The sequence below is a fragment of the Tupaia chinensis genome, unplaced genomic scaffold (assembly GCF_000334495.1).
Source record: "Tupaia chinensis unplaced genomic scaffold, TupChi_1.0 Scaffold000387_1, whole genome shotgun sequence".
Classification (NCBI taxonomy): Eukaryota; Metazoa; Chordata; class Mammalia; order Scandentia; family Tupaiidae; genus Tupaia; species Tupaia belangeri.
In genome coordinates, this window is record NW_006159889.1 from 2,381,888 (window position 1) to 2,405,299 (window position 23,412).

The following is a 23,412-nucleotide window of genomic DNA, read 5'->3' on the forward strand; positions in this document are numbered from 1 at the left end:
CCCCTGCAGGCGCCGGCCAGCCTCCCGGCCTCCACGGGCGCTGCCCTCTGCCTCCGATGTGAGAGGCAGTTCCACAGGCCTAACTCAGGATACTCCAAATATTCCCATCACCTTCTTGGTTTTAAATGTTTTGTTTTTTTTTTTCTTCCATGAGAGGAAGACAGAAAAAGAGACAGGCACTCCCCTGCCAGGGTATTCACTGCGATCCCCGGTCCCAGCCTCAGCCAGCCTGGATCAGTGACCAGGGACAGCCTGTGGCCTCCGCACCGCGGAGCCTGGCATTAACCGCTGCACCACTGTGCTGGCCTCTCCCTGCCTTCTCGGCACCCCGTCTTCTGCCAGAGCAGCTCTTCACTTTCTAGTGGAGCGGCCACCTCTGGGCCTCAGCGGGTCCCAGCCCAGCCTTGCCCACCCACGAAGCTCAGGCTGAGGTGGCCTCACGGGGAGTAACGAACAGCTACTGTTTGGATCCGTCCTTGAATCCCTGGGGTGAAGCGGCTGGATTTCTGGGACCCTGCCCCAGGAAGGCCCCTTACACCCGTGCGGCCCTCTGAGAACAGCCAGCCTTCGAAGGCCCTGCCGTGTGCCGTCCCAACACACCAGCAAAGGCTTTGGGACTGATCTCAAAACAGACAGCGGCCAAGGGAGGCCACACCCCTGGGGACCACAGGATGTCAAGGCCAGTCCCTGCAGCGGTGATGGCGTCTCCCAGTCGCGGAAGGTGCAGACAGCTTCTGGAGGGCCTCCGAGCTGCCCTTCGTCCTGCGGCCGGGACTTATTTTGCTCCACTGTGAGTTTGCTGCATCTGTGGGTCACTAACTCGGGCAGGAATGACTCTTCAGCAGACATGCGGCTCCAGGAAGAAACCCTCAGAGCGGTGGTGACCCAGACATACTGCCTATGTGCAGACCCCAAGTTTTCCAGAACATCCTCAAAGGGGAGGAACCACTCCCCTCAACCGCCTCCAGCAGGCAGTCGAGGCTGCTCCCAAGCCCTGGTGCTCCCCTACCTGTGGGCACCTTCCACATCCCCCCAGCACCTTATCCATGCTCACAGCCGACTCAGCCCTGTCATGACCTTCGTCGCCCTGGGCCACACTGCCCCTCTGATTCTGCACACAAATGCTCTAATTCTAGAAAGGTCAAGGTGTTCTGGAAGCATGGCTGAGAGGGTGATGCCATCAGGAACATTCTCCCAAAGGAAGGTGTTTGCCGTGGGGCCCTTGAAGGCCCAGTGGACGCATGCTAGGTGGACAGGGGGCATAAAGGGGCTGTGACGGTGTCATAGTCAGCCTGGGGCGCAGCAAGACGTCCTGCGGGACAGGAACCCAGGGTGAGGCAGGAGCAGTGACTGGATAAGCTGCCAAGAGCAGCACCAGGGTTCGAGCCTGTGGCCCTCCATGCCATGCTTAAAAGGCGGGATTCTGCTCTGTTGTAGGGGAGCGTAAATGAAGATTCTGAAATAGGGAAGTCACATGATCCGATCTGTATTGACTAATGATTGACACAAAGACGTTTAAAGTCTCTCTGGGGACCAGCAGGTGGCATGGTGGTTAAGGCGCTGGACTCCCACATGGCTGAATCCGGTTAGAGTTTTGGACCGCGGCTTGAAAAATCACACCAGGCGCATGTGTGTGCCTGAAATCCCGAGAGGAGAATGGAGGAGGGGTTGTGGCGTGGCCATCCCCTGCCAGAGGGTGATTTCTTCCTTTCTCTCTCTCTCTCTCTGGCAAGCGCTCACACTCCATGGCAAAAACTAACTAAAGTCTGTTCCTGCCCCCTTTAGCAGCAGAGTCCATGAGGCAGGAATGGGGTCTAGCTGCTCATCACCACCCGGAGGCCAGCACTCAGCTGGCCGTTCAGGCCCTCCGTAGAGCATGTCCTGAAGGAATGACCACACGGCTGCAAAGTGAAGGATGGACCCAAGGAGAAAGGCTAGCATTCTTGTTCCCCACTGCCCTCTCTAGATAATAAAAGCAACAGCTCTGGCTACTGTTACTCACTGCCGCATCTGGGCCACAACCCCCCTCCCCCCCAACAGCCCCTGCTCCTCTCTGGCTTAACCCTGACCATGTCACCCTCTTCCCTCCTGGTGCTGTCTCCCAGCTCTGACAACTGGCCTCGACGCACTGGACACTGTGGCCTCTGGCTGGGTCTCCCCCTCTATTTCAGACGCCCCATGACTCTGCATCACACCATGACACTGGGCACGTGTGCAGATACACCCTGTCCCAAAACATTACAACTTCTCTTAGCAAAAAGAGCTACCAGGAGGCCTGCAGTTGGCGCAGCAGTTACATCGCTGGACTCCCACATGGCCAACCATGGTTCCAGTCCTGGACCCAGTGGCTCACACCGGGCACACGTGCATGCATGCCCAAGAACCCAGGAGAAGGACAGAGGAGAAGGGACTGCAGTGTGGCCATCCCCCTGGCACGGTGATTTCTCACTTCCCTCTCACTGTCTCTGTCTCTCTCTGGCAAGTGCATGTGCCCTAAGACAACAACCTCTTAAAAAAAAAAAAAAAAAAAAAAAACTCACAGGGCCAGCAGGTGGCGTGCAGATTAAGGTGGCTGGATCCCACATGGTCATGGCCGACTGCATGATCTGACTCCCAGACCTGGCAGTTTGAAATCATGTTGGGTGTATGTGCAAGTGTGCCCAAAATCCCGAGAGGAGAATGGAGGAGAAAGGATTGCAGTGTGGCTGTCCCTCCTGGGGGATGAGTTATCACGTTTCCTCTCTCTGTGTGTCTGCTTCTGGTCTATAGCAAACCAAAAAATTAATTAGTTAAAAAATAAAAATAAAAAATACTGATCCTTGAGCATGCTAATGAACCATTAAATAAAGTTAATTATTTTTAAAAATGAAGCTGGGGACAGCGGGTAGTGTAGTGGTTAGGCGCTCTAGACTCCCACATGGCCAACAGCAGTTTGAGAACCAGACCTGGTGGCTTGCTTTCTCACTTTGTCGCTCTCTCTTTCTCTCTTTCTCACTCTGCCCCTCTCTGGTCAAGTTTAAATAAATAAATAAAGTTAAATAAAATAACTATTTTTATAAAAGCAGCAGCTAGCCCATCCAGCACTGTGTCAGGCCTACTCTACACACACCACACAGCAACTCATTCGATGTCCACATCCACCCCAGGAGCAAGGACCTATTATTATTCTCATTTTACAGATGAAAGACTGAGGCTCTGAGAGAGTAAGTACCTCGCTCAAGGTTACGCAACTAATAAGTACTCACTCCAGCCCCGGTGGTCTCACTCCAAAGATCAGCTTGTACCCACTGTCCTAACTAGCTCCCTGGGTGACAAAACACAAGCCCCTGTTGTTGACAACTGCTGCCACCTCAGCTTCAGACCATGCCCAGTGCACAGACGAGAGAGGTTAAGTCCCTTTGCTCACGAGCACACAGCCAGGAAGCAGCAGAGCCAGCTTCCACTCCTGGGACCTCCGCGCTGTCCTGCCTCCACCTCCGGGCCTTTGCACGTGCTCTTTACGCTCCAGCCAGGGATGCGAATGCTCCACGCTGACTGTGCTGAGGCCCACTCCCCCTACAGTCGGCCCCCTGTTCACTTTCAGGAAGCCCGCCTGGATGCCCTGCCCACCCCTTCTCACCATCGTCAGGCTGGGCTAGGTGCCCCGCTCTGTACCGCCACCATGCCACTATGCTTATCACTCTGCATGGACAGGGCTCCTCAGGGTGAGGTCAGAGAGCTATGGCAACACGCAAGGCAAGAGATGGTGAAGGCCTGATGCCGGAGGTGGAGAGATGGGAGGAGGGTAAGGGAAACGACAGGGAGAAGGCAGGCACAAGAATCTGGGATCATGCATCGAGCATCTCAGAAACATGCTACCTTACTAAGAAAGAAAAATGGTGACTCATAGACATATTCAATGACACATTAAGCAGATCACAGACATACGCATACACGTTAAAACTACGACATTCTTAGAAAACATAGGAATAAATCTTTGTGACCCTGGATTAAGGAACAGTTTTTTAAGACATGATACTAAAAGTATAAGGAACAGGTGCTGGCAGGTGGTGTGGTGCTTAAGGGCGCTGGACTCCCCCACATGGCTGACCATGGTTCGAGTCCTGGACCTAGTGGCTTGCTTTCTCACTTCCCATCTCTCTCACTCTGTCCTTCTCTGGCCAAATTATAATAAATGTTTAAAAATTAAATTAAATCTTTATTTAATTGATTTAATTTTATTTTTAAAAAAGTATGATTAACCTTTTTAAAAAAAGTATAAGAAACAAACAAATTAGGCAAATTAAGACTTCATCAAAATTTAAATTTGTACAAGAGACACCATCAGCACCAGCAGTTGGTGTAATGGTTATGTCGCTGAACTCCCAGGTAGTCAACCACAGTTCGAGTCCTGGACCTGGTGGCTTAAACTCACATTGGGCACGTGTGCATGCATGCCCAAGATCCTGAGAGGAGAATGGAGGAGAAGGGATTGCAGCATGGCCATCCCCCCTGGGGAGTGATTTCTTGTTTTCTGTCTCTCTGTATCTCTCTGTCTTTCTGGAGAGTGCACGCGCCCTATAGCAAAAAAAAAAAAAAAAAAGAGAGAGAGAGACACCATGAAAAAAGTGGAAGAATAAACCTCACAGAATGGAGAAAATATCTGCAACTCATATATCTCATAAGAAGGTCGCAACTAGGATATATTAACAACCCTCACAGCTCAATAATAAAATGACAAATAAAAACCAATTTTAGAATGGGCAAAGAGGACCAGCAGATGGTGTAGAGGTTAAGGGGGCTGGATCCCACATGGTTGACTGCACCATTCAAATCCTGCACCAAGTGGTTTGCAAATCACATTGGGCATGTGTGCATGCATGCCCCAAAGCTTGAGAGAAAAACGGAAAAAGGACGGTAGCAGAGCCATCCCCTCCTGGGAGATGATATCTCACTCTTCTCACCTCTCCTGTTCTCTCTCGAGTACATGCACCCTGTAACAAACTGGGGGGGAAAAGGCAAAGAATTTGAATAGACATTTCTCTAGAGAATATATACAAATGACCAGTTAACATGAAATGAGAATCAAAATCTCAATGTAGTATCACTTTATACTACGATAGCTATAATCAAAAAGTCAGATAACAAACGTTGGTGAGGATGACATAGAGAAATCAGAACTCTTACACACTGCTGGTGAAAATGTAAAATGGCATAGCTACTTTGGAAAGGCAGTTCCTCAAAAACATTAAACATAGGGGACCAGCAGATGGCTATGTCGCTGGACTCCCATGTAGTCGACTGCAGTTCGAGTCCCGGACCTGGTGGATTAAACTCATGCCAGGTATGTGTGTGTGTGTGTGTGTGTCCAAGATCCTGAGAGAAGAATGGAGAAGGGATTACAGTGTGGCCAACCCCCATGGAGGGTAATTTCTCGCTTTCTGTTTCTCTGTCTCTCTCTGCCTTTCTGGTGAGCGCATGCACCCTATAGCAAAAATCTCTCCCCCAAAAAAGAAAAAAAAAAAAAACCTTAAACATAGAGTTACCATATGACCAGCAATTCCACCCCTAGGTATATACCCAAGAGAACAATTGGGTTGTTGGAAAAGTCATGACCTTTTTTCCTGTTTTTCTTTTTACTTTTTTAAATTTGTATTTATTTATTTAATTCCATTTGTTATTATTATTATTGTTTTTTATTTGATCAGAGAGAGACAGAGAGAGGAAGGGAAAGCGAGAAAGCAAGGCGCCAGGTTCAGGACTCAAACCACAGTCGGCCATGTGGGAATCCAGCGCCTTAACCACCACACCACCTGCCGGCCCTCCCTTTTTATTTCTATGTTTTTCTATGCAAAAACGTCTCATGACTTTTCCAACAACACAGTAAAATCTAAAATCACAAAAACTTATACATGAATTTTATAGCAGCTTTATTCATCTATACAATGGAGTACTATTTGGTCATAAAAAGGAATGAGCTTCTGATACCTAGGTAGCTTATTCCTTTTTATGAGCTAAAAGGTAGGTCCTACTCTGATGTGAGTGGACCTTGAAAACATCATTTTAAGTAAAAGCAGCCAAACATAAAAAGGCCACATTTATATAAAATGTACAAGACAGGCAAATTCACAGAGACAAAGTAATTTTATGATACGTAAATTATGTCTCAATAATGCTATTATTAAAAAAACAGTAATACATTAAGTGAAAAGGAAAGCTGCAAAGCAGTATTACAACAAAACACACACACATACACACGCACACACACACACACACACACACACACACACACACCTGTCCCTCAGTATCTGCAAGGGATTAGTTCCAGGACCAGCCCCAACCCCAGGATACCAAAATTCAGGAACGTTCAAGTAACACCTAATAAAATGTAAATATTAAATAGTTACTATAGTGTACTGCTTATGGAATAATGGCAAAAAGCCTGTGTATACTGAGTATAGGCTCAACACACTTTTTTCCGGATATTTTCTTTTTTTTTTCCAGTTTTTTTTTTTAGGACACATCAGCCATGTAGGAGTCCAGCAATGTAACCATTATGCCATCTGCTGGTCCCATAATATCACTAGTCTTTTCTCTTTTTTCTGGAGAGGTTTTTGCTATAGGGTGCGTACGCTTGCCAGAAAGACAGAGAGAGAGACAGACAGAAAGCAAGAAATCTCCCCTGGGGGTATGGTCATGCCACAATCCCTTCTCCTCCATTCTCTTCTTGAGAGCTTGGGCACGCACATACATGTACCTGGCATGAGTTTAAGCCACAAGGTCTGGATTTGAACCATGGTCAACTACATGGGAGTCCAGCGACATAACCATTATGCCAACTGCTGGTCCCTAATTTTTTTTTTTTATTTAACTTTATTTATTTATTTTTTTAAATTTATTTTGGAAAGGTTTTTGCTATAGGGTGCATGCGCTCACCAGAGAGACACAGACAGAAAGAGAGAAATCATCCCCCAGAGGGGATGGCCACGCCTCAATCCCTTCTCCTCCATTCTCCTCTCGGGATCTTGGGCACGCACGCACATGCGCCTGGCATGAGTTTAAGCCACCGGGTCCAGGACTCAAACCGTGGTTGACTACATGGGAGTCCAGTGACATAGCCATTATTGCAACTGCTGCTCTGAAATTATTATTTTTAAAAATTATTTATTTATTTATTTACTTTTGGAGCGGTTTTTGCTACAGGGCACATGCACTCACCAGAAAGACAGAGACAGACAGAGAGACAGAAAGCAAGAAAGCACTCCCCAGGGTGGATGGCCACGCCGCAATCCCTTCTCCTCCATTCTCCTCTAGGGATCTTGGGCACTCACGCACGCCCGGCGTCACAGCACCAGGTTCGAGACTTGAACCGCAATCAAATGTGTGGGAGTCCAGTGACATAGCCATTAAGCCAATTGCTGGTCCTGAATTATTATTTTTTAATTTAACTTTATTTATTTATTTATATATTTATTTTAATTTGATCACAGAGGGAGAGAGTGAAATAAAGAGAGAAAGTGAGAAAGCAAGCCACCAGGTCCAGGATTTGGCCCTTGGGAGTCCAGTGCCCTTAACCATCACCCCACTTGGCAGCCCCCAGATATTTTCAATCCATGGTTGGTTGAATTCACAGATGCAAACTCATGGATATGGAGGGCTGACTGAACACATACACACACCCACGTGTACATGAACCATTCTTATGAATATAAACGATACATTAAATAGTTAATAGCAGGCTGGCCAGTGGCATCATGGTTAAGGTGGATGGATCCCATGTGGTCAACAGCATGGTTCGAGTCCTGGCCTGGTGGCTTGAAAAACACCAGACACTTGTGCATGCATGCTCAAAATCCCAAAAGGGGAGGGGATGGAGAAGGGATTGCAGTGTGACCATCCCCTATGGAGGGTTCTCTCTCTCTCTCTCTCTTTTCCTCTCTGTTTCTCTCCAGCGAGTCCATGTGCCTTCTGGAAAATTTATGTGTGCGTGTGTAGGTGGGTGTGGGTGTGTGTGTATTAACAGGAATTACTTCTTGGTTTAGAGGCAATTTCTTTTTCATGCTTTTTTTTATGCATTTGTAAAATCAATATGCATCACTTCTGTAATGAGGATTTAAATGTTATTTCAAAACAACAGAGGAGGCGTTCCAACAGCCAAAAGCAGATGGGAAGTCAAAAAGGTCACGGAATCTCAGGAGTCCCTAGACAGTGCAAAGTATTCCTATCTACCCATTCCTCACTTCTTGACTGTCCCAAAAACGAATTTGATCTCACAGACTTCATGTCCTTTAGAGTTTCTCAGCAAGCAACACTGACACCATTCATGCAAAAGTTACAGGTCTGTACATTGTACAACAGTTCAAGTCACAGAACTAGAGCATAAATTAGATTGTACATATCCCAGGGGCAGGTGGGGAAGACAAAGGAGAGGGCTGGTGAGGCGTAGGGTCTGTGGTGCAAGATGTGCTTTGGTATTTGCACGCCAGAATCCAAATATCCTATGTTTTCCATTTAAAATGCAAAGGATAGAAAGATTTTTCATTTTCTCTTCTTCTAGAGTCTCACAGTTCCTATTTTTTTTAAAGCAAATTACTTTATTTCAGATTTACCTTTTGGAAGAACAGCACAGCTGAGCCGCCAGGAGTCTAAGAGTACATACGATACAAAACTATATCTGGGTTCAAATCTCTGGCTCAGCCACTTAATAACTAAACAGCAGAAATTGCCAAATTCTCTAAACTTCAATTTCCTTATCTGTGAAATGGGGATAATACAAAGGATTAAATAAGATGACTACAGAGGGCCTATGAGGAAACCTGCACAAAGAAAGAGTTCAATAAATCAAAATGATTATTACTTCACGAGTAATGCATGCTTCTGTAGAAAAAGTAGAGAATGAGTATCTAACAAAACTGGAATCATACTGTTCGTAATCCGCTTTCTTCCGTTTAGCAATTTATTGTGAACATCTCTCCCTGTCAGTTTATATATTTCTACACCATTATTTTTAGTGGCTGCAGAGCGGCCATAGAATATTTCATAATTTATGGTGACTAGTCTCCCATTATTGGACGCGATGTTGTTTCCAATTTCTGCCGTTATAAAAATACTTTAATGGACCCCCCTTTCTTTGTGCATGCCCTTAATTATTTCCTAGAATGAAACTATTCAGACAACCCTTCCTAATGGCAACTGAAATCCTGCCAGGCACAAGCTTTGGAGGAAGGCTCTCAAAGTGAAATCTGGAATTATTTCAGGTAAGACACTTCACCTCCCCCCAAGTCTGTTCCTCATCAGGAAAATGGGATTAAGAGTAGTCCCTACTTGGGGCCAGGTGGTAGCCAGTGGTAACACAACTGGACCCACTGGAAAAAGGTTCTTGGCTCGCATACTGGAGCTTCCCTAAGCATGCCAGGTGCATGCGCGCCCATGATCCAGGCTGGCTGAGACTGCGGATTGTGGCGTGGGGATCCTGTTGGGGTGCCTCTCTCTCTCTTTCTCTCTCTCTCTGGATGTATGTCTCTCTCATGGAAGAAAAAAAATTACTACCTAGTTCACAAGATATGGGATATAATCGTGAGGATTAAGGAAATAAGGAAAGGAGACCACCATAGTGTCTCAGGTCTGGCTCTCTAACCCATGGCTAGTGCAGCATCTGGCACAGAGCAGACACTTAGAAAGGGCCTTATTAATGGTTAAATACAAAAATTAAATTAAATTAAGAATTCTTTAAAAAAAAAAGGGGGGGCGGGGGACCAGCAGTGGCATGGTGGCTAAAGCACTGGACACTCCCACATGGCCGACCACGGTTCAAGTCCCAGACATGGTGGCTTGCTTTCTCACGTTCGCTTTCTCTCTCTCTCTCTCTCTCTCTCTCTCTCTCTCTCTCTGTGTGTGTGTGTGTGTGTGTGTGTGTGTGTGTGTGTGTGTCTGGTCAAATTAAAATAAATACATAAATTAAATTAAATAAAGAATTATTAAAAAAAAAAAAAAAGAAAAGAAAAGAAAGTGTCTTAATGGGTGAGGAAGCAGGGACCTGACTCAAAATAAATAAACAAGACTCCCCTGCTTAAAAGGCAAAAACAAAGGCCATTAGGGTCTCATGGACAAGAAGAGGGTCATGTCCCAATGACTTTTTTTTTTTAAGAGGTTTTTGCTTTAGGGTGTGTGTGCTCTCCAGAGAGAGACAGAGACTGTGCAAGGGAAAGTGAGAAACCACCCTCCCAGGGGGATCCCACACCACATTCCCTTCTCCTCCCTTCTCCTTCCGGGATCTTGGACATGCACGTGCTTCGGGCGTGATTTTCAGGCCACCAGGTCTGGGACTCAAACTGTGGCCAGCCATGTGAGAGTCCAGCAGCGTAACCACTACACCATCTGCTGGCCCCGCATATGACTCTTCACTTGCATCTGGCATGACAGCTCTTGAGGATCTCCTCATTCTCCACCCTCAAAAGCACACCTATAAGGCCCGGGGTCTGAAAGACCCCAGATCTGCAGCCGTGTTCCAGCTAAATGACGTGTCAGCATCAACAGCTTGCCTCTCTGTCAACTCACAGCGGTGCTGGGCTCTGTGGCTTTGATTTTCAAATGTGGGGTAAAAGCAATTCCAGAAACCAAATATAACTGTCCTATACACTTCTCCACCGTTGAACAGTAATTGCAAAATAGATACCACCTCTGAGGTCCCCAAGGACTGCTACCTGGCTGTTCTAGGCTGATGTCACATCAGCTGGGGGGAGGGCTCTGCTGACAATAAACAGATTCAGGCAATCACAATGCCGCAGCCGCTACTGCTGCTACTGCTGCTGCTGCTGCTGCTGCTGCTGCGGCGGTTTTTTTTTTTTTTTTTTTCGGCTGTTGCTTCTTGTGGTTTTTTTTTTTTTTTTTTTGGAGAGACAGCTTTTGCTATAGAGTGCATGCACTCATGGAAAGATGGCCACATCACAATCCCCTCTCCTCTATTCTGTTTCGGGGATTTGCGGCCTGCACACACACACACTCGGTGTGAGTTTCAAGCCACTGGGTTCAGGACTCAAACCACGGTCGACTTCATGGGAGTCCAGTGACATAACCATTACTCCATCTGCTGGTTCCCTTTCTGAGGGGGTCTACAACCTCCAGCTCAGCTCTGGGGCATGCTCTGTAAGAGGGAAGATAAACTAAAGCCAATTCAGAGGGACAATCAGGAGGAAAAATGACCAAAGGCCCTGAAAGGTGCTACCCTTGGAGAAGTGAGATCTGCAGAAGGCACCACGCGGTCCTCCCGAAGAGAGGAAGAGAGATTACTTGCTCTGTGTTGAACCCACCACAACATCCTAGCCCTGCAGTTACCACTTCATTTTGAAACCACCTGCTTATAAACCCTCGCCCTCTGCCCCCAACCACAGGCCCGAGAAGGGTGCCCGTGCATGAGTCCCTTATGAGGCCAGGACACAGCAAACGCTGAACCGAGAGCGGAAATGACAGGGAGGCCTCTGTGGCTCAAGAAAGGGAAGTGCTTTCTAACAATCCCAGCTGCTCCAACAGGTCAGGAGGTTTGAGAGGGAAGGGTCTGCTAGCCATGAATGCCCGCATGCTAGAGGATGCAGGGCCAAATGCCCCTGAGATAGCACCCAATTCTAAGAGCCAGCCCCTGGGGGGGGGGGCAGGGAGGAAAGGTGCTGATGGAGCACACGCATCCAGCTAGCCCTCATGATCCTATGAGGTAGGCATGATGACTGTTCTCATTTACAGTGGAGAATCTGAGGCTCGGGGAGGTTCAATAACTTGCCAAAGTCATAGAGCTTATAAGAGATAGAGCAAAGGGGCCAGCAGGTGGCACGATGCTTAAGGTGCTCAATTCCCACGTGGCTGACAACGGTTCGAGTCCCAGATCAGGGCAGGTGTACATGTGTGCCCAATATCTCAAGAGGAGAATGGAGGAGAAGAGACTGTGGTGTGGCTATACCCCCTGAGGGGTAATTTCTCACTTTCCCTTCCTCACTTTCTCTCCAGTGGAGCACACATGCCCTACAGCAAAACCTAAACGAAAAATAAATAAATAAATAAGGTAGAGCAAAAATGTGAACTCAAGACTACCAACTTGCCCACCTAGGCTGAGGGAGAAGTTCTGCCCCCCACTCCCACCCCCAGCCAGCCATGAAGGCAGCTCCAGCCCTTTGCAGCTGAAGGCTCTCCTACTGGTGCCAAAACTTTTCGAAAGTATCTTTACATCTATAAACTCAAGAGCCCTAAACCAACTGATCCAGTTCAAGGGAAAATCCGCTGGTCTGAAGCCATCTGTTCTTTGGGAGCCTGGGGCTGCTTCTCCTCCTAAACTCCAACCAGGGAACCCAAGACACTACAGAAGGGTCAGGGAAGGGTCTCCTGAAGAAGGCACCACTAAGCTAAGCCTTTACTGAGGAGTTGGACACCTGACGGGGCAGTATGGGACAGCAGAGGGGCTAGGGCATTCCAGACAGAGGAAAAGCAGGAGCAAAGACAGAGAAGTAAGAAATGTGTGGACAATCACAAGCCCTTTGGGGTTGCCAGAGTGTAAAATTCAAATTGAACAGAAGGACACAGTGATCGAAGAGATAAGCGGGGCTGATAAATTATGAAGGGCCCTGAATATATGCTACGAAATCTGGATTTGATTTATCCTGAGGGCAATAAGGAGCCACTGAAGGGCTTTATGCAGAGCAGTGATAAGATCAAATCTCTGCATTAAGAAGATTACTGTGGTAGTAATATGAGGCTAAGCTGCTACCAATGACGTGGGGGCCTGAGGGCACTTCTGGGGTAATGCGGGCAAGAGACCCACTGGGCATTAGCTGACCTGTTTGTCCAGGCTCCTCCATAATTCCGAATGGGCCCAAACTTTCATTTTCTGGGCTCCCAGACCTACTCACACTGCCATGGAAGCAGGGTTTTGAAGGCTCCTAATTTTGTGAAGCCTCCCACACATCTTTCTTTAATGATATGACTGTAGGGAGAAAACGACACTAACCCTAAATGCCAATTACTAAACTTAATTCATGAGAGGCCCTCTGCCAGGCCCTTTATGCACAGAATCTGTTACGCACTCAACAACCTATGAGGGAAGTTACTGTCATTACCACTGTTTTGCAGAGGAAACTCAAGTTCGGGGCAGGAGCTTACCAAAGGTCACCCAGCTACTAAAGGGAGGAGTCAGGATTTCAACCGAGTTCTACCAGGCGGCAGAGACGGCTCTGTTCACTACTGCCAAGACGGACGGAGAGGGTCGGCTAAGAGTTCTGCGCCCTGGCCCCTTCGGGAAAATCCTGGGTGGTTTCCTAGCCCCGGGGGAAAAACCTGGGGGGTTATCTTGGCCACACCGCCGCAGAGGCAAGAAGTGAGAAACCCGATCCCAAACGCAGGAATCAGGAGGGATCCCGCCCCCGTCAGCCTCCAGCTACAAGGAACCAAACAAGGTGTCGGACCTGAGACCCCGGGACTGTAAAGACACTAAAAAGGGGCCCAACCCAGCGGCTGACGCAGGGGGAGGCGGGGCTCGCAAAGGGGGCGCATCCTGGGGCGGGGCGGGGCGCTCCGAGCGCCGCAAAGTCTAGGACCTGCGGGACCCGGTGGAGGGGCGGGCCGCGCGAGAGGCTCCAGCAGGGCTGATCCGGGATCTCGATGGTGTAGTCCAACTCCGCTGAGGCCATGGTGAAGGCTCCGGCCCTCAGCACGGGCACGCCGCCGGAACTCCCGCTTGCGCACCCGCGCCTCACCGGGGCGCCTCTTGGGCGCCGCCCAATCGCCACCCACCTCCCTCGACACTGGCCAATCCCGGGGCCGCGCTCTGTGACCTCCCACCCTAGCAACCACCGAGTCTCTCTCCCCGCCTCTCGCCACCCCCCACTAGCTCGCCCCTGGCAACCATGTCCCGCCTCCCTCTAGGCCTGGCTCGCAGCCATTGGCTGACTCGCTTGATCTCGGTCGTTTATTGGTCATCCGGGAAGCCGGTCAGGAAGAGTCCCCACCCTCCTGTGTAGGTAAGAGTTGGCAAGAGAGTTGTAGCGTGGGTTGGTGGAGGGTCTCTGGTGCGAATCGCGTCTTATCCTACCCGGCAGAAGACAGCACTTTTGACTTACATCGTCTAGCTACCTCTACTGTCCTTCACCAGCCGCAGCTCGAGGGCTGGAGGTAGAAAACCATATAAAACGGCCTAGGGATCGCGTGCGGATCAGCCTTCCACCCTGTGGGGGGTAGAGGCATATTCTGGCTGGGTGGGTGGAAAGCAGTCTTCGGTTGATGACTTTAGTGAATACCTTGTTCTTGGAAGACACTAGAGGCTAGAGTACAGCTTTCTTGCATTTAACCACGCATTTAACAAATAGCAGGTATTCGTGGAGCGACTATTATGTGTCAAGAAACGGGCTAAGTAAGTAAGGCTCTTCGGCGTTAGAGAGGATCAAGATTTTTGCCCGAACTTCTGTAAGTCTTAGCGGGAGAGAGAAAACCATGCATGAACCAACTCTAATTCTTTTCAGAGAATAAACGCTTCAGAAGTGTAAGCACTGTAGGGGCTGAGAAAGACCGTTTGTGGCAGTGGGGATGGCTTTTGACCTGGCCCTGTGGAGACAGGGAGGGAAGGATTCCTTGCAGGAGCTCGAAGAGGGGAGTGAATGGAGAGAAATTACATGAGGCATCTTCTGGTTAAAGAAGAGTCTAATGTGAGAGAACTCTTGGAAGAACAGTTAGGCCCAAACCCTGGAGAGTCTTTGATGCCAAGTTCAGCTTTGAGTAGATCTTGCTGGTGGTAAAAAAATAATAATAACAAAAAAAATTTCCAGTGCATTTTATACCCATGAGCACAAGGGCTTAGACTTTATCCTGAAGACAGTGGGACATCATTGCAGGGCTTTAAGCAGATTTGTGTCTTAGAAGGCAGAGAATGCCTTGAGAATTGGGAGAAGGAGGAAGACCAGTTAGAAGTTGTTCCAATGGTGCAGAAGGATTATGGACATAAAGTGGAGTGGCAGCCGACATGGTGGTGGGGGAGAGGGGTACCTTAGACTAGAAAGAACTGGATTTGGAGACTGGTTGGGTGCAGGGAAGTAGAAGTAATGAAGGTTGAGCTCTAAATTCCTCTTTGGGGCAAACAAGGAGGAAAGGAAGTAGGGCTTTTAAAGGGTATCAGTTTGAGTATGGTGAGTGTGAAGGGCCAGTGGAGCATCCAAGGGGAAGTGTCCAGGAGGCAGTAGAATGTGCCCCAGTGGAGTTCACGAGTTAAGTCTTACCTAGAGGTGGGGATCTGCAGGACCTCTTAGATAGCAGACACACCAGGAGGTTTGTCAAGCTTGCCCAGGGGATATATGTAGAGTAAGAAGAGAAAAGAGCTTAGGACAGAGCCCTGAGAAGCACCCAAGTGTGGAGGTCTGGCAAAGGAAGATGAACCTGCAAAGGTAATCAAGATGAAGTGTCCAAAATGGTAAGAGTATAATCAACAGTAGAATGTGACATTTCAGAAGCCAAGGGAGGAACCTGTTGAAAGCTGATGATTAATCAAGTAAAACAAGGTCTGAAAGAATCCACTGGATTTAGAAACAAGGAAGTTGTTGGTGACCTTTGCAAGTACAATGTCAGTAGAGCAATGGAAGCAGAGATCAAATGGCTTCATGGGACCAGCAGTTAGTGTAATGGCTATGTCACTGGACTCCCATGTAGTCAACCGTGGTTTGCGTCCCGGACCCGGTGGCTTAAAACTCAGGCCGGGCACGTGTGCATGCATGCCCAAGATCCCGAGAGGAGAATGGAGGAGAAAGGATTGCAGTGTGGCCATCCCCCCTGGGGGGTGATTTCTCGCTTTCTGTCTCTATGTCTCTGTCTGTCTGGTGAGCACACACGCCCTATAGCAAAAACCTCTCCAAAAAAAAAAATGGCTTCAGTGGCTTGACAAGTGGATAGGAAGATAAGGAAGTGAACATTGCATGTCCAATACACTTTCTTTTTTAAAAAATTATTTATTTAATTTTGTTTGTTATTATTATTTTTTTAAATTTGACTAGAGAGAGACAGAGAGAGAGAAAAAGGGAAAGTGATAAAGCAAGCCACCAGGTCTGAGACTCGAACCACAGTCATCCATGTGGGAGTCCAGCACCTCAACCATCATACCATTTGCCAGCAAGAAGTGTGACTTTAACAAAAGGAATAGAGAAGGCAGTAACTGGAAGGAAACACAGGACTTCTTTCCCAGATGGCAGAAATGCTGTTGACATTGACTCAGCAAAGAAGATTAAATTTTAGGGAAAGGGGCAGCAGGTGGTGTGGTGGTTGAGGACACTGGACTCCCACAGGGCCAGCCGTGCTTCGAGTCACAGATCGGGCAGCTTGCTTTCTCACTTTGCCTCTCTCTGCCTCTTGCTCTGTCCCTCTCTGGTCAAATTTAAATAAATAAATAAATTTAAATTAAATCATTCTTTTTAAAAAATTATAAGGGAAAGAAGAAAGCTAAGAGTAGTGTTCCTCCAGAACCAAAAGGTAGTGGACCCAAAGCACTAATGGAAAAATTCACTTACAAAGGTAGAGGAATATTTGGGACCAGCGGATGGCGTAATGACTACGTCGCTGGCCTCCCATGTAGTCCAGCGCGGTTTGAGTCCTGGACCCGATGGCTTAAACTCACGTCGGGCGCATGTGTGTGCATACCCAAGATCCCAAGAGGAGAATGGAGGAGAAAGCGGCGTGGCCATCCCCCAGAGGGTGATTTCTCACTTTCTGTCTCTCTGTCTCTCTCTGTCTTTCTGGCGAGTGCACACACCCTATAGTAAAAATCCCGCCCCCCAAAAATAATAATAATAAATAGAAGGGTAGAGGAACATTTACGTTGTGGCAGAAAGGAAGTCATGTGTATTGAAATTAGTACATTGGTAGATTTTGTGACAGGAAGTTGAGAGAATTCTTGTTCTGTGGTTTCTATTTTCTCTGTGAAATAGGAACATGACAGAGAGAGTGGTGTTAGAGATGGTGTATGAAATTGAAAAAAGCAGAGAAAGATTGAAATAGCAGCAGTGAGGGGCCAGCAGGTGGCATAGTGGTTAAGGTCGCTGGACTCCCACATGGCTGACTTCAGTTCAAGTCCCAGACATGGCGGCTAGCTTTCTCGCTCTCTCTCTCTCTCTCTCTCGCTCTGTCCCTCTGGTTAAATTAAAATAAGTAAACAAAGTTAAATAAACAAATAAAGTTAAATAAACTAATTCTTAAAAAATAAAAAAGAAATAGCAGCAGTGGAAAATGGGAACGAGATTCTTCAGGGAGCATCCACATTTCTGGGCAGTTAGGATGGTCCTGTTGAGGTTGGTGACCATTAATTTGTACTAGCAGCAGTCCACATGATTGTATATGTGTTGCTGTGCCCCCTACACACACAAAACATCAGCCACCTGCTGGTGGGTGCAGGGATTAACTGAATTAATCCAGGTTTGGGTAATACCATGTGATGCAATGGGAGGGCAAAGGACAAGGAAGTTGAGGATCCTGGCCAGAATGGTTAAAATGATGGGCCTTAGAACCTGAACTGAAAAGGAGTGAAAAAGTATTAGGACCGGAGATCCCAATGAAGTCAGAGAACCCACTCCTTGAAAACAGTTGAGAGTTGAGATCCGAAAGTGGAGTAATGAGGGACCAGCAGATGACAAAGTGGTAACATTGCTGGACTCCCATGTAGCTGACTACTGTTTGAATCCAGACCTAGTGGCTTAAAACTTCCACCAGTCATGTGTGCGTGCGTGTCCAAGATCAGACCTAGTGGCTTAAAACTTACACCAGTCATGTGTGCGTCCGTGTCCAAGATCCAGAGAGAAGAATGGAGGAGAAGGGATTGCGACATGGCCATCACCCCTCAGGGGTAATTTCTCACTTTCTGTCTCTCTGTTTCTCTGGTGAGCACATGCACCCTATTCCAAAAATCTTTCTTAAAAAAAAGAAAGAAAGAAAGAAGGAAGGAAGGAAAGAAAGAAAGAAAGAAAGAAAGAAAGAAAGAAAGAAAGAAAGAAAGAAAGAGGAGTAATGAAGCTTGAATATTTTCATGATGACAGGTCCAAAAAGTAAATGGCCAAAGTGACGTGCAGGGGACAGTCAGGATGCTGACATGGCCATTGAAATCCCCCTGATGAGGGGAGGAGAAGAAAGAAGATGCTGTGAGCTGGATACTAAGTTTTTGATGAATAAAGCAGGTCATTCTGGAGTCTTTAGGTGACAGCATCAGAAGAGGCAAAGGTGCACAGCTGAACAGCATGACCCTGCAAGTGGCAAGAGTCTCTACAAGAAGGAGGTGGGATGAGGAGTTGGGTTGGGCTTTGGTGAGGAGACACTGACCCACCTCCCCACCCTAAGAGCCTTGGAGTGTGAGAGTATAAGCAGCTTCTATTTGGGGGAGCTATGCAGAAGTGAAGGCCGAGGGTAGAGCCAGCTTTGGGTGCAGGCTGGAGGCAGGCAGAGTGACCATGGAGAAGCTAAGAGTGAGGAAACCGGCTGCTCAGGAGCAAGGGTTCTCAGGGCAGACTAAGAAGGTCGGGAAAGGAAGGAAAGACAGAAAACAAGGAAGATGAAGCAGAGAGCAATGAAATGGTGAGGACAGTGTGGGTAGAGGATATGGTTACATTTTATGGACAGGACATGAGGGCACATTGCTGGAACGGAATGGGAGCATAGGTCCCAGGAGAAGAAAAGTGGGATCTATGGCCAGAGGATAAAGGTAAATTGGGAAAGGATGAAGACAAAGAGTATTTTTTAAGAGTTATGTACTTTTATTTATTGTTGTTATTATTTTTTAATATGAGGCAGGCACTCACTGGAGAGAGGGGGAAAATGAGAAATCAAGCTGCCTGGTCTGGGACTCAAACCATCATTGGCCATATGGGAGTCCAGTTCCTTAACCACTGCACCACCTTCAGGCTCCCAACAGAGAGTTTTTTGTTTGGTTGGTTGTTGTATTATTATTTTTATTATTTTAAATTTGCTATAGGGCACATGCACTCACCAGAGAGAGAGAGGGAAAGTGAGAAAGCAAGCCACCAGGTCCAGGACTCAAACCACAGTCAGCCATGTGAGAGTCCAACGCCTTAACCTTATGCCACCTGCATAAGGGGAGCTCCTAGATGGGGAGGGCATGGGGGAAAGGATGTCTATGAGGAGAGAATGGAGGGAAAGGACCAGTGTAGGGGAAAGTTGAGGGCAGATGGAATCCAAAGGAAAGAGATGGTGGCAGAAGGGGGCCTGTGAAGAGAGTATGACTGGGGAGCAAAGCAGGGTCTATAAGAAGGAAGTGACAAGTTGGAGTGCTTATTCCCCGAAGCAGAAGTAAGAGGAAGTCCAGTCTTTGTCTAGACTGGAAGTTTGCGGGTAGAGGGAGAATGATCCTTCCTTCCTTCCTATCTGTCTCTGAATGGAGAACTAAGAGTGAGGGGTCAGGCTGGGAGCCCGAGGAGGCCTCTGTTCGTGAAACCTGTAGTTACAGGAGACTGGGACCGCCTTGTCTCCAAGGCCATCTGGGGACACTGAACCAGACTTGGTGACCCATGCCTTGGAGGCGTCTTGCCTTTAGAAAGGTGTCATCTGATTTAGAAATTAAAAATCCCTCTGGGACATTTTATTTAGAAACAAAACCTATTGACCTCTCGAGTTTTAATCTCTCTCTATGCTTGTTAAGGCCCATTTGCTTAGCACAGGAGCTGGAATTTTTTGAGATTTTGTGATTTTTTAGTTTCCCCGCATGAAGAACCACCATTTGGCTGCTATAGAAATGATTTATGGATGAGTCCAGATTTATTAATCACTTCCGAAGATGGAGAGGAAATTAAAAACAAAGAGTCCACTCTGGGCTGAAGACAAAGTAGGTTTGTCGTCCTTTCAGAAGACCTTGCCAAGGTGAGAAGGCCACGAACAAACTAATTTGGACCACAGTTCCTAATCTGGATTTTAATTTCATGTGCTTTGGTTTTTCACACCATTTTCTCTCCAAGGTAAAATAATGACTATCTTAATTGGCTGCCACTTACAGAGAGATTCCAATAAGCATGATGGCATACATATATTTTTCCCTGGCATTCCATGTGTGCGCCAGTTCTCCTGCTCAAGCTGGTAAAGCTGAGTTACACTGCATGCTGCATGCCATGATCAGTTGACTATAAATTAAATCCTCTTTTCCAAAAGCCATTTTCCATTAGTGCTAATTTGTTTGCTTCTCATTTCCACTGATCATTAGAGTCTCTGGTTGTGAGCACCAAATTGGAAATAATTTCTCTGACATTTCAAAAAAAATTCTCCCCTTCTTGAATGCCATTTGGCTGCAGCTAAAGAACATTATGGTTTGCAGAAGAACAGTTCACTCCAATTACAATTTAACTGACCGTTCATGGCACCGAATCCCTGTCCTTAGTGTCCAAAGATGACACCACTGCTGACATTGCTATTTCCTGTCATAGCTGTAAAATGCCTCATAGACTTTGCACTGGCCTTCTTGGATGGAGATTCTGCCACTCTGCCACGTGGCAGCTTTGGGAAGCTGGTCATTTTATAGACCTACATATCATGGACATTCGGATATAACCATCTAAACAGAAGCTGGCTGATTTCTTCATTCATTCACCCAGTGGAGATTTTATTGAACCTCTATTTTGTGCCAGGTGTTATGCCAGGCACTGGGGCCACAGAGAGAAGGAAGACCAACCCCTGCCCTTGAGGAACTCACAATCTAATGGGAGGGATGCTTCCATTTTACAGCATAGTAGAGGAAGAGGTGACACAGATGGAACCACAGAACCCAGAGCCCCTCATTGTCACAAGGCGGTATGTCAAAGAGCAAAAGGGAGGCTGGCCATTCCCGACAGCAGAGCAGCTCTGAGATGCAGAAGGCCTTGGAAGGGTCTCAGGAGTTGAGGGGTTGAGGTCTGTTGTAAGGTGGAAGTGAGTGGAGATGATGGCTGAGGTACAGTCCAAGTTCTGCCAGATTGAGTTTAGACTATTCTGCAGACCACAGGGAGCTAATGGAGAATGTAGGGGTGAAGAAGGGAGGCAGTGTAACCTTAAGGGGAAAATAGTCAAGGAAAGGCTTTGTTTATGTATCTGTTTGAGTTGATCGGGATTGAGCCAAAGTAAGAGGAGTTAGAGGAGATGGAAAAATTGAAGATAGTAAAATCTAGCACGTATAGAAAGGCTGGGTGCTGATATGGTGATGTTAAGAATGGAAGGAAAGGGGGGCCAGCAGGTGGCATGGTGTTTGAGGGGCTGGACTCTCACATGACTGACCATGGTTCAAATCCTGAACCTGATGACTTGCTTTCTCCCTCTCCCTTTCTCTCTGTCTGCCTCTCTCTAGTCAAAATTGAAGAAGAAGAATAATAAATTAAAAGTTAAAAATAGGGGCTGGCAGGTGGCATGGTGATAATGGTGCTGGACTCCCACATGGCTGGCTGACCGCAGTTCAAGTCCTGGACCTGGTGGCTTCCTTTCTCACTTCCCCTCTCTCTCTTTCTCTGTCTCTCTCTGATCAAACTGGAAAATAATAATAATAAATAAAGTTAAATAAAATTTTTTAAAAGTCAAAAATAAATAAATCTTTATTTAAAAAAAAAAAGAATGGAAAGGAAGAGGTGGCAGGTGGCATGGTGGTTAAGGGTTCTGGACTTTTACATGTTCGACCAGTCAAAGATATTACCAAACATATACATATCAACAGATCATTTCCTGTTTAGTGTTTCTTAAATGTATTGCTTCTTTTTCCCCTTGATTCCCTCCCTCTCCCCTCTGCCATTTTCCACCCTCCTCCCACACTCTCTGGTATCCACAGTTACTCTCCATACCTTTATACTGTCCAATATTTCAGTTCTGCCATAGAGGGCAGACACTCAATATATATTGAGTGGGGACATACAATGTCTCTCTTTCATATTCTGGCTTGTCTGGCTTAACAGTAAATATTCCATATTTATCCACTTTCTATAAAATGCTAGGGTCTCATTTTTTTATGGCTGAGTAGTGTTCTGTAGTGTATATGCACTACATTTTTCAATTCATCTGTCTTTTCACAGACATCTGGGTGGGTTCCATGTCATAGCAGTTATGAATAATGCCGCAATAAACATGGATGTGCACGTGTTTTCCGGCTGAGTGCATTCCTATTCTTTGGGTAGATACCCAGGAGTGGAATTGCTGGATCATATGGTAGTTCTATTTGTAGATCTTTGAGGAATTGCCATATTGTTCTCCACATTGGCTGTACTAATTCCCGCCAACAGTGTAGGAGAGTTCCTTTTCTCCTCAGCCTCTCCAACACTTACCATTCTTTATTTTTTTAATCTTAGCTATTATGACAGGGGTTAGGTGGTATCTGTGGTTTTGATTTGCATCTTCCTTATGATAAAGGATTGTTTGTTCGTTTGTTTGCTAAAAGGTTCTTGTGCTGGCCAGAAAGACAGAGACCATCCCCCCTGGGGGTTGATTTCTCGCTTTCTGTCTCTCTGTCTCTCTCTGTCTGTCTGGCGAGCACACGCGCCCTATAGCGAAAACCTCTCCAAAAAAAAAAAAGAGTTCTTGACTTGGTCAATAATATAAACACTATTGATTTAACTATATTATGGAACTATACTGTAAGATTGGGGCAGAAAAAATAGGGGTTAAAGTGGTACAAAAGAATTAATTTTTCACCTGCCAGAATAATAAATAAATAAAAATAAGCAACAATTGATAAGTAATAGTAGTGTATTCATCTGCTAGAGCTACCATGACAGCACCATGGATGGTGATATGAACAACTTAAATGTATTATCTCATAGTTCTGGAGGCTGGAAGGCTGAGTTCAAGATGTTGCAGGGATGGTTTCTTCTTTTTTTAATTAATTTTAAGTATTTTATTAGAGAATTATTTTATTTCATTTTATCATTATTATTTATTTTATTTGACCAGAGAAAGAGAGAGAGAGAGAGGGAAAGTGAGAATGCAAGCCATCAAATCCAGGATTCAAACTGCAGTTGGCCACATGCGAGTCCAGCACTCTCACCACCACACCACCCACTGGCCCCTATCTATTTAATTTTAAATTTTGATATGGGGAGACCAGGAGATGATGTAATGATTATGTCGCTGGACTCCCACATAGTTGACCACATTTCAAGTCCTGGACCTGCAACTTAAAACTCACTCTGGGCACGTGTGTGTGTGCACAAAATCCCAAGAAGAGAATGGAAGAGAAGGGACTGTAGTGTGGCTATCCCCCCTAGGGGTGATTTCTCGCTTTCCACCTCTCTGTCTCTCCAGCAAACACATATATCCTATAGCAAAAATCTTTCTAAAAAAATAAAAAATAAAAAAAGGTTTGATATAGGGCATGTGCACTTACCACAGAGAGACAGAAAGAGCAAGAGAGAGAGAGAGGAAAGTGAGAAAGCAAGCTGCCAGATATGAGACTCAAACCATGGTTGACCATGT

The 23,412-nt window shown here is 46.6% G+C and overlaps 2 protein-coding genes across 2 annotated transcripts in view; one reads left to right on the top strand and one right to left on the bottom strand.

Moving 5' to 3' along the window:
* Positions 1 to 13,738, bottom strand: part of TMEM53 (transmembrane protein 53) — a 20,853-nt gene extending 7,115 nt beyond the window's left edge. Inside the window, exon 1 of the mRNA XM_006153789.3 lies at positions 13,595 to 13,738. Coding sequence (XP_006153851.1) covers positions 13,595 to 13,649 — 55 coding nt within the window. The 5' untranslated portion in view covers positions 13,650 to 13,738. The remainder of the gene's footprint in view (positions 1 to 13,594) is intronic.
* A 40-nt stretch (positions 13,739 to 13,778) lies between these two features.
* The window catches only part of ARMH1 (armadillo like helical domain containing 1), a gene marked incomplete in the record, with an annotated part of 56,082 nt that continues 46,448 nt past the window's right edge, over positions 13,779 to 23,412 (top strand). Inside the window, 2 exon segments of the mRNA XM_027773916.1 lie at positions 13,779 to 13,979; positions 19,691 to 19,854.